General features: G+C 42.9%; 1 protein-coding gene across 10 annotated transcripts in view; it reads right to left on the bottom strand.

The window, feature by feature from the left end:
• The window catches only part of LOC143896202 (uncharacterized), a 76,371-nt gene that overhangs the window by 7,627 nt on the left and 51,972 nt on the right, over positions 1 to 16,772 (bottom strand). For 2 of the 10 annotated variants that reach the window (XM_077403850.1, XM_077403858.1), the window contains exons 1-4: positions 8,490 to 9,039; positions 6,140 to 6,904; positions 5,745 to 5,975; positions 1,453 to 1,578 (exon numbers count right to left, since the gene is read on the bottom strand). In XM_077403850.1, coding sequence (XP_077259976.1) covers positions 1,453 to 1,578; positions 5,745 to 5,975; positions 6,140 to 6,452 — 670 coding nt within the window. In that variant the 5' untranslated portion in view covers positions 6,453 to 6,904; positions 8,490 to 9,039. Of the gene's footprint in view, positions 1 to 1,452; positions 1,579 to 5,744; positions 5,976 to 6,139; positions 6,905 to 7,363; positions 8,464 to 8,489; positions 9,051 to 11,329; positions 12,286 to 16,772 lie in introns of those variants that run through there. The other 8 variants (XM_077403857.1, XM_077403859.1, XM_077403852.1 and 5 more) reach the window with 7 other exon arrangements.

Genomic DNA, 16,772 nt, shown 5'->3' with positions numbered 1-16,772 from the left:
TCATATCCGCTGTTCGCTTTCAAAAACGTGATGCTCTGCAAAACATATTCTCAGACCGGAGTGACTTTAATTAATTTTAATTAAAATAAACTATCAATGTGTTTAAAAAAGCGATCTTTATAGTAATAATCCGTAATTCGTATCTCGTAATAAAATATCCCATTTTTAATTCTGGATAAAATAACGAACACAGTTAGTAGCATTAACATCGCAAGAGAAATTACTTCTCTGAAACGTTACGTAGTGTTTTGCTTGGATGCGCGTCTCCGAGCGGTACACCGAAATTTCGCGTTTTCATATTTTGGATTTATGACGGAAGTTTCGTGGGTGGTCCGCAGATGCGGCCAAGCCGGCGGATGTGGTCGCAATTTCCCAAGGTACCAAACTTATGCCGTGCTACCCAGAGCGACCGCCTCGATATATTAAAGCTATCGGATATTTTTGGTACGTCTTCAGGGACGACATTACGCGTATTAGCGCTCTAATATTTGAGGTAACAGAGCAAGAATGGGATTGTATCGCAAATATAAAGTCTCTTAAGAAAATACAATTGATTTTATAATGGATTCGAAGTACAAGCGTTACCTGTCAGAAATTTTCCGACGCGTCTATTAAGTTGAAATTGCCAGACCAATAACAAAATGTTTGTTCTTTGTCAAATATCCAACCTTGGACTAAATCTTTTCAAGGAAATTTTTGGCCTTGCAACGCCACAAATTGACATGCTCGGGACTCTCGGAAGCACAAAACGTACAATGCGTTATAACGTGGTAGGTTACATGGTAGGTAACAAATGGAGAATGAGACACGTCCCTTTCTCTTCACCCCTAAGAAAGGAACCCCCTGCAGACAGGCTCGACAGCGACCTACCGAAATAACGGGGAGAATTCTCGGTAATTGTATGTCTCGGCACTAGCTCTCGCGGAGGAGTTCTCGCGACCGGATATCCGTGAAGTTTGTAGGCGTCGCTCTGCGTTTTGGCGAAAGCGCCGCGATACACACCTTCGCGGGCAACGCCCGCAGCTTTGTCAATGTTATGGCGGGACACGGTGCCCCGCGGTTATAAATAATGACAATTGCACGAAACTTAGCCTTGGAGGGGTAACGGCCGACCAGAGCGAAGCCGCACGCTGGAGCCATTTTGAACTTGCGGCTTTTACTGCCTCCGGTGCCACGCCGCTCGTTCGTTAGGCATTACGATCGTGTCGCGGGAGTCCCGGTAAAACTCGTTTTCACGTGTATTTCACCCGTTCACCGAATTCCCCCATCAAATTGTAAATCGCGCGATCGCGTTATCGTTGACACGTCGAGAGTCTTGATTATCATTACGAGAGATACGTGATTATGGACGAGGACGTCCCGCTTGTACAATATACTTGATAAAAAGCTACTCCTATTAATTAGTAGCAAGAATAAAATATAATAAATATGTATAAGAACAGCAATGCTTACAGTGATACTCACTGGTCTTGGATCGCGGCTCGCGCGGCCCGTCTACTGTCACCTTAATCGCTTTCGTATAAGTGGCGACTTGAGGCGGCGTCGTCGACACTGTTATCGTTAAGGTGAAACTTTTGCCTGAAACAGAGAATAGGTATACCTGTTACGTGACTGATCTGCGATGTTTTACATCTGGAGAAGCATGCAACTTTAACTTTAACGCACCGCCGCGCCGACGCAGATGTGGAATGAAAATGCTGGAAATTTGGCTTCTAAAAACGAGGAGAACGCGACGTCAGGTGTACGTCAGGTGCCGGTTTTTAGCGTCGGTTTCTGCCCCGCGACGCGTCGATTCGTGGACGCGCCTATTCAGCCGACGTCGAAAGTTCGCAAACGCGGTTAGCCGGGCGAAACTCCGTGGTAACCGAATTATACGTCGGTAATGTATCGAGGGCGTCGTCGACGGTGACAGTGGCCAGCCAGCGCGGCCGAGTTAAGGGAATAGAGGGTGGTCGTTCGTGGGGGAGGATTGGGCCGGTGAGGGAGGAAGTCGCGTGATGCTAAAAAGCCTCGGTTGAGCGTGAAATAATGTCGTGGAAAAAGCGTGGCGGACCATCGGGTGAAAACGAGCGTGCAACGGTACACCGCAATTTCATCCCGCGAGCATTAAGCGCCAAAACTCTGCCGCGAAAACTCGCTCGCGCGATCGCTATCGATTCAACATGCAAAAACACGCGATAAAGCACACGAGAATTACGAGGAGCGTTTTCGAATGCGAAAAGTCACCGCAACAAAAATTGCACGCGCAAGAGGTTTACCGCAATTTTAACCTTTCCTCTTTTTCATCACAGCTATGCATACCCAGTCAAATACACTTTTCCTTCTCCGTCGTATAAATTTTATTCACGATACAAGGACATGCCGCTCTTCGTGCGACAGGTGTATCCTTCAAAACATATTTTCTTGAAATTAGATACGATAATGCTACAAAGGTACCGTGCTTTTATCCGCTACCGGTTTACAAAATGAAGAATAACACATTATGTTGTTTATATTTGCCCCTAAACGAGTCCTTTTCACTAATGCATTACAACGGTCGCGTTACCCTTTCAAGCAGCCATTATCGTATTTTTCTATCAGATCCATTAGATACGTTTCCGTACGTGGCGAATGCGATAATCGATCGGGTCAGAGTTCACCGTTGACTTGAACTCACCGGCGCGGCGGCAGCGGCTGCGGCGGCGGCGGCGTCGATAGAGACGGCAAAGTCCGCGTCGCGCTATGACGTAAGATGATCGATGGCGGGAAAAAACCGAATGGAGGTGGAAGGTAGAGCATCGGAGAAATAATGGCGAGTGTCGAGCGTGGCCACGCGGTGGTTCGCCACGCGAGCTTTTCGTTTTCTAGCGGGGATTCCCCTTGGTTTTGGCTGCGAGTCACGCCATTCTCGCCATGCCCTCACCCTGCCAGCCAACCTTTTCACTTCTGCTGCCTCGGAGTCGATGGTCCCAGTTAGGTAGGTACGCGTAGGTACACGGGTATCACCCTCGGTGTCGGTGCCAGTCGCCGTACAGCCATTAAAGGCCGTTCGCGACCGCCCGAGCTTGAACGCCCGCCATCCTTACGTATAGGTATATTTTAAACGCTCGACTTGTTAACTTATCCGAACGAAATTCCGACATTACAAACTTTTTTTCGATCCCGCAAATTCTGATTTCACTCAACGTGGAATCAATAAAAATAGATTTGATTTCGAAGAATTGTTTATATACGCGAGCAACGATAAAATAATATGATTACACGTTAAGAATTTGTAGAATTTCACGCATAAGAATATTCATCGTCAAATTTAGAATAAACGCGCAACATAGAGAAGCTCATCCTCGACCATTCGATGATTATGCTCGTTAGCATATAGTCCTCTGCAAGCATGTGTGGAACTACGCGTGCGTACACATGTCTCGGCATTGTACGCTGTCGGTGTACTGTCGGGCCAATTAATTAATTTCAATTTTCCCGGAACGAAACGCAAATGCGCAATTGCAGTCTGATAACGAATTGATTACGGTCTGAAACTGCCGCCGTCACTGCGAGTGAATGCCGTTTTTCTTTTCGGAGTGAAACGAGTCTCGTGTTGTGGTCGATAAATCAACATTTCGCGAATAAATACGAAAATATTTCACCAATTCAATATATCTCATACATTTTTACATTCAAAAAGTCAATAAATTACCTAAATATATCTTGTTTAAACATTGCACGCGCACTCTTTGAGTTATTATGAAATAATTTTTATATAATATATAGATCTGTATCTCTGTTTATTAATAAATTAAACCACATAAAATTTTTATTACAGGCAGTTAATGCCTTCAATTATTTTTTTTTTCTTGTTCATGTTACATATCACAAGATGATTAATAGGTTTAAGAGAAAGTGTGTTGTAGAATTAGAGCAACTTGGTTAGATTGGCGACGTTCCCGTGACGAAGTTTATTTGCGGCAGCAAAGTCGAAGGATATCTTGCCTGCTATGGGTTGGAACTATAAGCGTGCAAATGATCTATCTCGTTAAAGGGCTTAGGGCCGAAGGGGTGGAAACAATCCAGTACCTTCAGGGTAGACTTTGCAGTGATGGAGCAGGCATTACGGTCGAACGTGCGGGAAGGGGGTTACGGCTTATCATCGATATTGCAAAGCTCTCGACTATCGTGGCAGTACGCTCAATCTTGTCCGGGCTAAAAGCGGTTTCAGGCGAAGACAAAAGCATGGTGCCGGCGTTGTATTTAATGATTCCTTAAATTTATTGCAATAGCAATATAACGAAATGCAGAGACAGCAGCGATATTCTTATTTTCGTAGATTGCGTAAACGCATCACGATTGCAAAATCTCTATCTTTCTCCATATTCTAAATGTAAAAAGTTTTTATAATATTATAAATGTATTAATTACATGCATAAATGAGGCAAAAAATGTAACTAAAGAGAATCTCTAAAAATTTTCTTCCGCGAATCTCGAAAGGACAAAATCCTCACAAATTCATACATGAGAATATTTCCAAGCTCGACAAACAAGAGGATCATTAAGAATTCCCGAGAGTTCGGTGCACATCGGTTTTCAGGGAATATTCAAGAAGCCAGGGAACCGTTAGGAATCCTGACGAGAGAGAGACACTTCTCTTACATTCTTCATCCTAGCTTATGTTAATTCCGTGCTCGGCGAAAACAATTGAGAGCTAATCCCAGACAAATGACTGACGCGTTCCCGTGAACTTGGAAGTTCCCTGCTTCCCAGCTAGAGAATCTGCGAGTTTCCTGATTTTCAGGCGATTAGCCTTCCCTTATACCAATACTATCAAAAATATGACAACAATAGCAAACTGATAATTATTATAATAGCATATTTCCAATAATTATCACGTTAAAACTAAGTTATATTTTTAGAAAAATAGTTTAGAAAAATAAGTTATAGCTTTTTTTCCCTATATTTCTATGTTAATGCTAATTTTAATATTGATATTAAAAAATTAATATAATATAAAATAAATTGCACGTTAAGTTGTTTAATAAACCAAACAACTTTGGTTGTTGAAATCGTTAGAAGTAGGTCGGATGCACATACAGCTACTTTAAGTTACGTTCAATCGAGGAACTTTAGTGTAAGTTCAAAAGACGCAGTTAGACGAAATACCGACTCTAATAACGTTAATTAAAACTCAACTGAAACCTCAATTAATATCACCCGCCCCTGTGCGTCTAGTCAACGCCGCGCCGGCGGGCGGCTTCTACGATGCTCGGTCCCTCCCGTTTCGCCCTTTCCTCGACGAGGCTGGGCGGCAAAGTGAGAAGGTCGCACGGTGATGCGGACAAATAAAAGCCATTACCCACCCCAAGGTCTTTTCGACGCGAGGAACCAACCCTCAGAGCTAAGCGGAGATGCAAGACTTTTCCTCGAAGAGCCAAGGAAAAACGAGGGTTGTCTCAAGACGTCCACGACCTACCCTTACTACGCGGTATACACCAATTCTTTGAAGAGGTTTCCACCGTCGGTGCTTCACCCCTCCGGCATTTTCTTCCGGTATAAAAGGCAAAGGGCGACACGCTTCAAGCAAAGACCAAGAAACTTTGGAGTTTTATGAATGGAGAGGAAAGTAGGGCAAGAAAATGTCACCCGACACTTGGACTTTTATCACTCATTTCGTTGCGATAAATTATTTCGAATGCTACGAATGCTCACCAGTGGGCCGAATTTTTAATCAAAACAATATTAATAATAATAATAATAATAGAAGACACACGACTCACCTCTTCCGCTTCTGCCGACGAACCTTAAGTCGTTGAACTTGGCAACTTGATTCTTCATCAAAGCTGTCGAATTTCTAAGCTCGGCGCAACAGTTCTCGTCATTGCCAGCGCGAACAGTCACTAAGGTACCGTCGCCTACCTCGCCGAGAGCTACAACTTTGAAAGCCACCGGAAGAGTTTTATTGGACCTCCAGTGTGCGGGCAGAACGGTACAGACCAAATGCGGCGAGCCTATAACCAAAATGTTTATGATCACATTAGCTGCAACGTGGCTAATATTATTTATGCTTAATACATTATTCTATCTATAGGTTAGAATAATGTATTAAGGTTTCTACAATCTTTATAATCCTCGATAATCTCTAGTTATAAAAGCATTATCGTCATTCAATTACCTGTTCTAACTAGTTCGCCGGGATGTTCGCTAACGAAGTCACCTAGGGTTCTTTCAGCGAGGATATCGCTGGTCATCTTGGTGTAAGCGTCGGTCAACGGAGAGACGCCTGACTCCGGCGAGGCAGCCGCGCCAGGAGCCGAGGCTCCTGTCAACTGCATCCTGCCGCTTGCGCTACTGCCGCTCTCACTGGTACCGCTCGAGGTTCCGCCGCCACCCGCGGATTCGTTGCTGGACGTTCTTACTGAGCCAGCACCGTTTCCGGCTACCGTGCTTCCGCTGCCGCCGCCGTTGCAACGGCCGAATATATCCATAGGCAGTCAGAACGCCGGATGAAACATCCTTCCATTCGGTTCAGCCGCTGAACCAGGAGAATCTCGCGAGCATTCTTCAAGAACGCATGACCTTTTGAACCAGGCTCAACGGCCTGACATTTCTCATAAAAGTTCAGTCTCTTTTCCAATGTTCTGTAGCGTAGTTTACTTTCGAGACGTCATTAATTTTAGCAAGTCTCCTTTATAATTTTGGCAATGAGGTGAATACTCAATTCATAATTTTTTTCTAGTTGTTTCATATAAGTATGCATTGTTGTATAAATCTGGCAGCGGATTGTTTATTCTGTTAATTTTTCGTGGTAGACTTATGAAGATTATTATTTCTGTTTAGCGTCAACTTTTGTAGAAGTTAAACTTTTCGATGGGACGAACCAAGGCAATTTTATTCTTCGGAAATTTTATCTTCTAATGCACAGTTGTATTGCAAATATCTGAAATAAAACACAAAACAACCTATATGTAACGATACGTAAAGTTTTTGCTATCATTTATCGCAAGTTTTTAAATAAAATTATAAAAAATTATTAATTCTACAATTATTTATTCATTTCTAATACATTAATCTAGAAATTTAATGTATTAGAATAGTCGAAATGTTAGATTATCAAGAAACCAAAAGACTGGTTCAGCAAGGAAAGTTCTTGCCGCGCGATAGTATACTCGCGGCCGTCGGTGATCAGCGACGCTTTAGCCATCCTTAACCCATTTAATAAAATCTTTTACGTGCTGTTATCTTAAAACTGAAATGCTTTAACCAAATTGTCTCTGACCCCCTCGTGACGACTCGGGGACGATCGAGAAAAGCGGATGGAGTGATCGAACGGCAGGTAACGCGCAAAGAAAAACGAAATGGGGTGAAAACGGTTGACACGAACAGGAACGACTCGCACACTTTTCACGCGGCTGGCTCGTGACGTCACCGTTCATTCAGTAATTTTTGCGCACGTCACCGGGGCTGACACGCCAGATCCAGGTGGTTCCAGGAGGGGCAGACTGGCATGGTGGTGGGGACGGAAAAAATAGGGGAAAAAGAACGCCCGCCGGTAGGCACCCCCCCACACGAATGCCCAACCCCTACGCACGTACGACCGCGTGTCAAACTGCACGTGGCTACGTTTACCACGTTGCTTCCTGTCAATGACGGTCTCGTAATTTCAAAATTAGGAATCAGCTCATATTAAATTGATAAGATGGAGATAACTGTAATCAAAGCAATTACGGACACAGTCTGTTATATGGCGAACATGCTGGTTAGTAATCAAGATCGATCATTATATTCGGTCGCACATGAAGAGCTTCATAAAACAACGTTCGAAATAATTTTACTACATTAATTCTATATGACATACAAATGACAATTAATTACTTCAACTCGTGAATACATGAATGGATACTCATATTGTTATATGTCACTCAAAATACTGCGATAAAAAAAGCGCCTGCTACGTTTTCAACATTTTTTTTAAGGCAAGACCGAAAGTTGACGGAGCATGTATGAAAACAATGCAAAATGTTTGTACGGCTAAGAACAGCAATAATAATGATGGCGTTGATTTTCTTATAATTCTTTTGTAAGAACGCTCAACGACGTTGCGACGACTAAGATTCCCGCTTAACTTCGCATTCAAATCTCTTACGAAACTCATTCTGTTTACCGTCTTCCGGAGGAATTAAAATACCGATCACCGTATTATTAATCACTTTCAAAAATATTTTAAAGAGAAAAAAAATTATATTGCGATATTATCTCTTCAAGCATTCCAGAGAAAGAAACTAACAAGTTTGATAAAAAGAATCCTATCTAAAAATATTATAATAAAATACAAATTTTTTTTAAAGACACGATGTAATATTAATTGAAACAAAATTATAACTGATTATTTAACAGTTTTATTAAAGCGTTTGACTTAATCAAAATGTATCAGTGTATCGATGCTAAAAGGTACCCCCAAAAACACACTTTTGGATTAATCGCGTGAGTAACGAAAAATAACTCTTTCCGAATATTTCACTTACTCGCGTCTCAAACAGTCGATTATCCGTCTAACCGAGCGACTGCAGTTACCGATCAAATACATGACATCACATTCGTCGTTATTCGACACTGAAACTCTCGCATAATCACGCACTTTAATGTACAAATATAATTCTACCGAAATAAGAACAAATATTCGTCAGCCTTTTCAAACACTTCACTGAAACAATTTATCAATAATCGGTAGAATAATCTAATCTCTCGAAACGCGTCTCATCAAAATCGCTCGGCCGTGCTCGAAAGATGGTCTTGGATGGTCCCCCCTTAGGTGATCCCAAAGGGACCCCTTTGGCGGTTCGTTAGCGGCACCCTCGAATCATCTTCATCTTCCGCGTGTAGTATGAAAGTGGCAGTTCCACCTCGATATAGCGTTCTCGGTAGTCGAGAGTATATTCGAAGTATCCGTTGGGGGTCACTAACTATAATTTCGGCGGTTCGTGTGAGGCAACAGCCGTTGACGCACTGGTCCATGCCAACACACGCAGCATCCCTTTCCCCTTACCAGGTTCCTCTCTCATACCCCTCTGCCACCCCACTCCTTCCAACCTTCCTTCCCTATTTGGCTCTCTCTCTCTCTCTTTCCCTCCCTCCCTCGCTCTCTTCCTCGCCCTCTCTCTTTCCGTCCCTCATTCCGCCTGGCGTAACCTCTTTCTCTCGCGCGCACGCCGCTCTTTATCGCTTTATCTCCCACTGGACCCGACCTCTCCCTCTCGCGACGGCGACTCTCTTTCTCTCGACACTCTCGCTCTCTCGCATGCTCTCTTTCCCCTCGACCCTTTTGCGGTATGGCTCGCGTGCTGGACATCGGTGGGGAGCCGGGAGCCTTCGATCGATCTATCGAACCCTGATTTGATCGGTTTTCTCCGTTACGGCTTGTATGCGCGCGTGTACATTTTTCTCTTCTTTCGCGTGCGTAACTCGCGATCTGCGTTGCAACACCTCGATACTTCCAATTAGGTTCCCCGAGCAAAAGTTTCCACGGAATTAATCACGTCAAACCCGATGTTTGATTTTGCGTGCGTGCGAAATTTCCGGCATCCAACAACAACGTACAAGTGAAAATATCATTTGTGTGATTTCAACAATCGGCACACGCTCGTTCCGAATCGATCATTCCTTTCAATCGAGATCGAATCTGCGTTTTTTCCTCGAAACGCATCGTTGTTTCATATGCAACGGAACATTCGTACAACAGTATCTCGTACAATGAAGCTTCACTTTCGAAAATCAAACAGAGGTCCCAGCGCATCCTCGCAGTTGCACTGTTTGTACGAATGTGCAAACAATGGAACTACCCATTTCCTGCGCGAATATATCCTGACGATATCCAACCGATCGCGGACCTGCCGGCAGGCAAACACTCGAGGTTCTACGGATATGTACGGATCCACTTATAGAAAATTCACACAAATTCAAGATTTTTTCGCTTCAGTTTAGTGCTTTTATGCACATTGAAATATCTTAATAATTAAAATTAACCAGATAAAAATTCAGAAAAAAATGCTACTTTTTTATTTTTATTTTTAAAAAAGTCCTGAGTAGATTATTACTCCAATTTTTCTTTGACGTATTTTTATTTTTTATTTTCTATTATATCATTCTATATTATAAAAATGTCAGATAACGCAGCTGTTTAAATTCAACTTGTGTATACTGAGAGGTGTAAAATTGAATTCAGACCAAAATCTTATCTCAAAAATGTTTTCTGTCTTTTCTTTCTTTCTTGCAAAAGAAAGGCGAACAATAATTTACTGATGACGATCAACCGTAATATTCTTCGGACGGTTTGCTGTGTGTTCAACGTTTAACAGTACACCATGGCTCGCGAAACAAAACGAAACGAGTTCACGCTACAGAAGTATGCACCGGGTGTATTCAGTGGCGAACGATCACCGACGAGACGGTGACAAACAGCGATACCGCTGGAAACGTGGAAACTGGACGGCCGCCGTCGTATTGACAAACGACCTAACGCCCGTGTGGACCGTTGCGTTCGACGAGATTCGAATTATCTCTGTTGGAGCTTGTCAATGCAAATGCCATACCTACATTCAATTACCGCTCGTCACGCTCCGATCAACTGCCGGGCACGGCAAACCAGGTACTCCGCTATTCCACGAGTACGGTTTCTTTAGCCGCGCGCTCAAATCCGCGAATCTGCCTTCCGTTTTACAGCCAAGTCTGAGCTTGCAGAAGGATACGAAACAATCGCGGTTCTCAATATCGTAGACGTAATGATAGTTCTATACAAGCGTCTTTGAGAATATTTCATGTATCATAGCTATTTTATTTAAGATCTTAGATGGTTTTTTTATTTATCTATTCATAATATTAAATTAATCCAATTGCTCCATAATACTTGGATATTTTACTGACATATTAAAAGAGATGATGAATTATTTTACGTATTTCTGTTTCTAGATGATGTCATTGTAGGATACAACCCGATATGGCGATTCATTAAGGGACGTTAATTAATGAGTCGCGCTATCAACATAATTGCCTCGAGTTACAAATGTCTAACGTGTTTAGGAAATTAAATATGAATATCTCTATTTGCCTACGTCAAATGGTAAGTATTTTTACAATCTCATAGCCGTACTTAATGACAATTTAACTGAATGAGAATTTATTATGGATCATAATGATATAACATTATAACATAACCGTCTGACTAGAGACTAGAACATCTTATGTCACGAAATGAAATAGTCTTTAATAATCGCTGCAATAATAGCAACTCCAATATTTTCATCAAATTTCCGTTAATATTATCAAGCACAAAAATTAATAAAGTCTTCTAAAGCAACGTTATACTCACTTAATCTTTTATATTTTGAAATAAAAAATTTCTTTCCTCTCTCCTCGTAAATCGAATACAATCTTTCGGCACAGTGCCACGAGTTGCAATCGATCGAAAGAACCATCATTCACCGCAGATCCTGACTAGTCAATTCCAGCACGACACTCTTCGTTCCTCGATGACTCTCGAGCTCACAAACGTCCCACCGACACGTGACAACCCCATCAAAGCTTGATGGGTTTTACAGGAGACCACAATCAATCGATGATAACACTGCTGGTCCACGCCGATCTTCGAACCCAAGCACGAACACGTGGTAGCGAAAACGAGCAATTATTGCGCGAACATTGCGAAGAATTATTGCAGATTCGATCAGACAATCGTATGTGTAACAATCGTAGAAAAGTTACAATTATCGTTCACTCTTGAGCACCATAAAAATGACAAACAGATCACCAAATAAAATCCAACGCACCACACGTATCAGAACAACGTTCGAAGAATCAGACTCTCACACGTTCGCCGCGGTCTATAATAAAAAGAAATACACTAGCTAAGGATCTAGCACCATTGCTGATCGGTGCGAATTCGATAACCTAGATCACGTGCGGATACCGCAAATCGTCGATAAAATCGCTGCAATAAATAGCAGCGTCACCAGATCTCCGATCCCAATGCACGCGAGCATGTGTCACGGCGATCGACCAATAACATCCCGCTGTTCAATGACCGCCCACCCAAAAAAAGCTCGTGCCATACCGTACGAGCGATATTGGCGCGTGTGGTCCGGCTTGAAAACCGGTTCGTCGGTACGCTCGATTGGACAACAATACACGAAGAACGGCAGACCGGGGCGCTAGCAGAAGCAGCAACAACAGCAGCAGCACCAGCGATCGTGCCGCGTGAATACTACACCACCCCCTTGCCGAACCCCTCCGCGTCATCCCTGCCAACCCCCTTTCCCACCTACACGCCGCATCCGCCCTGAATGTATTCCGTCTCGGTTCCACGTCGATCTCCTCTCCTCGCCATCCACGAATACCCCACTGGCACTCTCTAACTCGTTCCCCTCCCCATTTCTCCTCTTTGTCCCCTCTCGCGAATGGCCGCCCCTACTACGTGCCGTAGCCACCCCTACGCTGCCGTCGAGGGGGGTCGTACGTGCCGTGAGTAGGGAGCACCCACGGACAGAACATGTGTAACGCGCAGCCTTGATTACACGCGGGCTTGTAAAAATTATTATTATGGCCGCGCGCAGCGTTCCACGCCGCACTGCACCGACCGAATGACGGGGCACAGCCGGACGGCTGATTTTCCGCGCCCTCGTTACCCTTGATTCTCTTTTCGTCGTAACATTCAAGCGGGTTGATAGATCGAATATACTAAAAAGCGCCCAACATTTTTCTAATTATACTAATCCTATGATTCGAGTCGCAAAAAATTCTTTGAAACAAAATTAATTCTTCCTAGTTTTGTTCCCTAATTGAACATTTTACAGTTAATCGTGATCGCGTTGATATATGAGATACATTTCTCGTGATTAGAACAAGAGATTAAAATATGCTAATTCTACGAGAAATTATGACACATATATGTAGGCGCACAATAAAAATATATTATTGTATTAAATATATTTTGTTATGATATTCAAATAATATTTATGCAACTTCGTGCATAAAATTAATCCAAAGTCTGGAAGAAATAATTTGCTCATCGCGTGGACTATAACTGAATACATAATTTACGTATGAAGCTAAAAACATCCCTATTATTGCGTATAATACTCGGCGGATAGCTCGAATCGCGTAATGAAAATGCATCATTGATCGAAAGCTTAGTGAAACAACGTCGTTGAATAAACGCATACACACGACATACCCACATCGATTCCTGGTCATTGGGTGGAAGGAAAAATATCATTACATAACATTCCGTGTCAGCGAATCAAAGCGGCAGCTACTCATCTCTACCTCGTAGAAATAATCGTAGTTTATCGTTATATGTATACAATTATGTCTCATGTACATATATAATATTATTATTCATTGTATTAAAATAATATCTTTTTTAAGATCTTTCAAAACTAACAATATATGATGTTTACACGACTTATGCATTGCACGAAAGAACAATTTTAAAAAGCTATAACTGGCACGCATTTTTCTACAATATTGTTTATAAGATCGGCTTGAAACTTCCGAAATTGTAACTTGGCTTTACAAAAATGACATTTTCAGACATGAACGCCGATCATGTATTATGTCCGATCCGTGGGTCCGATTTGCGACCGTCGGATACAAGCTGGCTTCCCTGGTTTCTGGTCGAAGTGGGGCTAACCGCAGAATCGGAGGCAAGATGGCAAAAGTAAGTCGAGAGTCAAGGGGCGGTGCTGTGGCCTGACCAGCCCACTGGCGGCATCCGCGTTCTCTTCTCCCTGTAAGAGCTAAGATCGCCGGAGAACTCCCATTCTCGAAGACACCAGACGGCTTTTAACTCATTCATACGTATACTACTTATTCATATCACAACTACAATTTCATAATCACGCGTGGTGAGAAAGGAATATGTAAACAATACAAATTTCTATATAAAGCACAAAATTGAACTACGATCTCTTTCGTTTCTGGAAATGGACGATTTAAATTCTAATTTAAGTAATTCTTATCTTTCTCATCTTCATCTATCGGGTTAATCTCAGAAAATTTTGATCATGATATTGAGATACAGTCAGATCGATTGATAGTATAATCGAGGGAGGTCGAAAATAACTTTACAGCTAACAAAAAGAATTGAAATAGTCTGGAAGAGCGAACGAATTCGATATCAAGGAAGTCGTAGGACCTCGAGGGAGAAGAAGTCATTGACTTCCAAATTGCGGGGACGAACAAAATCCAAAAATCCTTTGGAACACTTCGTAAAAGGCCAGAATAAACATTTCCTGAATGGTTAGTAGCTGCATGGTGTGAGAGCGAAGGGCGGGTAAAGGGGGCTTGCGGTTTCAGCGGGGATGGTTGCAGACTCCCGAAGAGTGAGCAAGAGAATTGTAGAGTGGGTGGTGCACGCGCGGTAGAAGAAGACGGCTTCTCGAACAACTAAAAGTAGTTACTAAAAGCTCGGCAGATAGAGAGAGAGAGAGAGAGAGAGAGAGAGAGAGAGAGAGAGAGAGAAGAGAAAAAGGGTGTTATTCTTCGTTAGAACAAATATGCAATTCTTTACGAACACGAACGCAATGTTGCAATGTATTCAACGAATGTTTATAGGGAATTGTATATAGGGAACTATCGTAAAAAATGGATATAAAAACAAGAGACTCATATATGAACTAAAGAAACTAATAGCAAATTTTATATTGGCAAATATAGCATATATTTAACGCGTCATGGCATATACGTAATTGTGTAAAAATATATATATATATATCCGGTATCTTTTTTATCTATTTGTAGATGTGTTGAGAGATTTTTCATTGTGTGCCCCATCGCCAATTAGACGATAGCATCTTACAATGATTAATATGATACGTGTTTAATAATATCTATACAATTGCACATTATGTCATTTTTTATTTAATTTTATATTTGGCATAAATAAATTTTTTTGCATCCAGATGCATTCCCGGTATAGAACGCAGGAAATGACGCTTTCGTTCAAACCTAGGTACAGAGATGGCGACACGGAGGCACTTTTCCATCCATCCTGATACGGGTTATACGAGTATACGAGTATTCGTACAATAAGGCTGCATCCGACACGCGCCATTACGGAAAGAGGTGGTCTCTCACACCACTTTAATAAACAGATAGACACATAATCCACTGAATTCGCATAAATATATCTATCGAAATATTAATTGATAAGTCGCCGCTAATATTTGTCATAAAATCAACCAAACCAAAGCTCCGAAATATCACAGAGAAAAACAAAATTTTGTAAAAAAAAATTTCGTAAAAAGCCTGCTAATTACATTTTAAAAAATAGTAAATCTCTAATTGTAAGTCATACGGAAACCAATTTTTTATCAACAAAATTCAATATAAAATATCCATCGACATATATAACATTTAATTATGTTTTATTACAAATTGCTATCAAACTGAAAACAGAAGATTAAGATATATTTGTATCAGCTTAGGGTAGAGCTACGCAATGCTCCGCGAGTTTGTAACGCTCAAATAATCGTGACAGATAATCTAGGCTCTCGATGGCTAAACCATCGAAATTTAAACGCCCAGCGAAAGGTTTACTTCTCCGCGGATTACCGGGCGGGGCGCGCATCCGGCGGTCAGGTACACCCCAAAACCTCAACAATCCGACCAAGAGTACATCCGATGCAATCTGGACCGAGCCAATGGTCCCGCTTTAACGTCACCCGTATACGTACGACTTTGTCGTTCGGCCCCAGCACGCGTGTAACAGCGCAAGCGACAAACCCGAGCGACTACCGTGCGTGGAGAAAGAGAGGACGATTAACGGGACCACGTCGGCAGGGTAGCCGAAAGAGAGGAGCGTGAAAGGGTGCGAGGAAAAGCGAGGGAAAGAGAGAGTGACAAGGCGAGAGAGAGAGTCCAGTGTTTTGTTCGCGCGCGATGGACGCGTCGCCATAGCGACCGGCGGTTGTTTATTATTGCGTCCAGCGGTCGTAGGGTGGTACAGGGCGGTTTACGGGAGGAAAGGGTGCGGGGCCCGCGGGGGAGCGGGGGAGCGGGGGAGCGGCGGACGGAGGCGAGCGGGGGGCGGACAGGGGGAGTCAAAAGGGTTAGGCAACGCTGTAGAGGGAATCGAAGGGCGGAAGGACTCGAGAGAGAGAAAGAGAAAGGTATGGGATAGAGGGGAACGCACTAGCGTTCAACGAGGGAGTGGCGGCCGACCACACGAGGCCGAAAAACACACTCTCCACCAAACCTACCCCTTTCTGCACCCTCCTCCCGTCGCCTCCTCCCGGTGGTAATGAGAGTTCGATAAAGCGCCGTTACCAGTGTGTGACGTCAGGCGAGTTTTCTCTCTCTCTCTTTCTCTCTTCATCCTTCGCTATCGTGTTATCTCTTTTTCTTCTCTCTCTCTCTCTCTCTCTCTCTCTCTCTCTCTCTCTCTCTCTCTCTCTCTCTCTCTCTCTCTCTCTCTCTCTCTCTCTCCTCCCTCTCTTCTCTTCTCTCTCTTCCCTATTCTCTTTCTCTCTTATTCTATCTCTTCGTCGCTCACTGGAAGTTTTATTGCTCGTTACCTTTTTCGACCGCCGTTAGCGGCAAAGTCGCGAGGTGACAGAAAACGAAAGCACGGAAACTTCGTGTCCGTTTTTTCCACAACGATGAAAATGTCCAGGCAGATTGATGTGTGTCATATTTTTTTAGGGAGAGCATAATTTTCATTGATATTATCGTATCCATGTCATCAGAAGAAGTTCGCGAGTGATGGCACTCGGTATAACAGTCTAATTGTTGATCGTTGATGGCTGATATTAAAA

This window comes from Temnothorax americanus, unplaced genomic scaffold (genome assembly GCF_048541705.1).
Source record: "Temnothorax americanus isolate GAGA-0224 unplaced genomic scaffold, ASM4854170v1 Scaffold18, whole genome shotgun sequence".
NCBI classification, from domain to species: Eukaryota; Metazoa; Arthropoda; class Insecta; order Hymenoptera; family Formicidae; genus Temnothorax; species Temnothorax americanus.
Note: the sequence above shows the minus strand (reverse complement) of the source record. Positions and strands in the feature narration are given on the sequence as shown.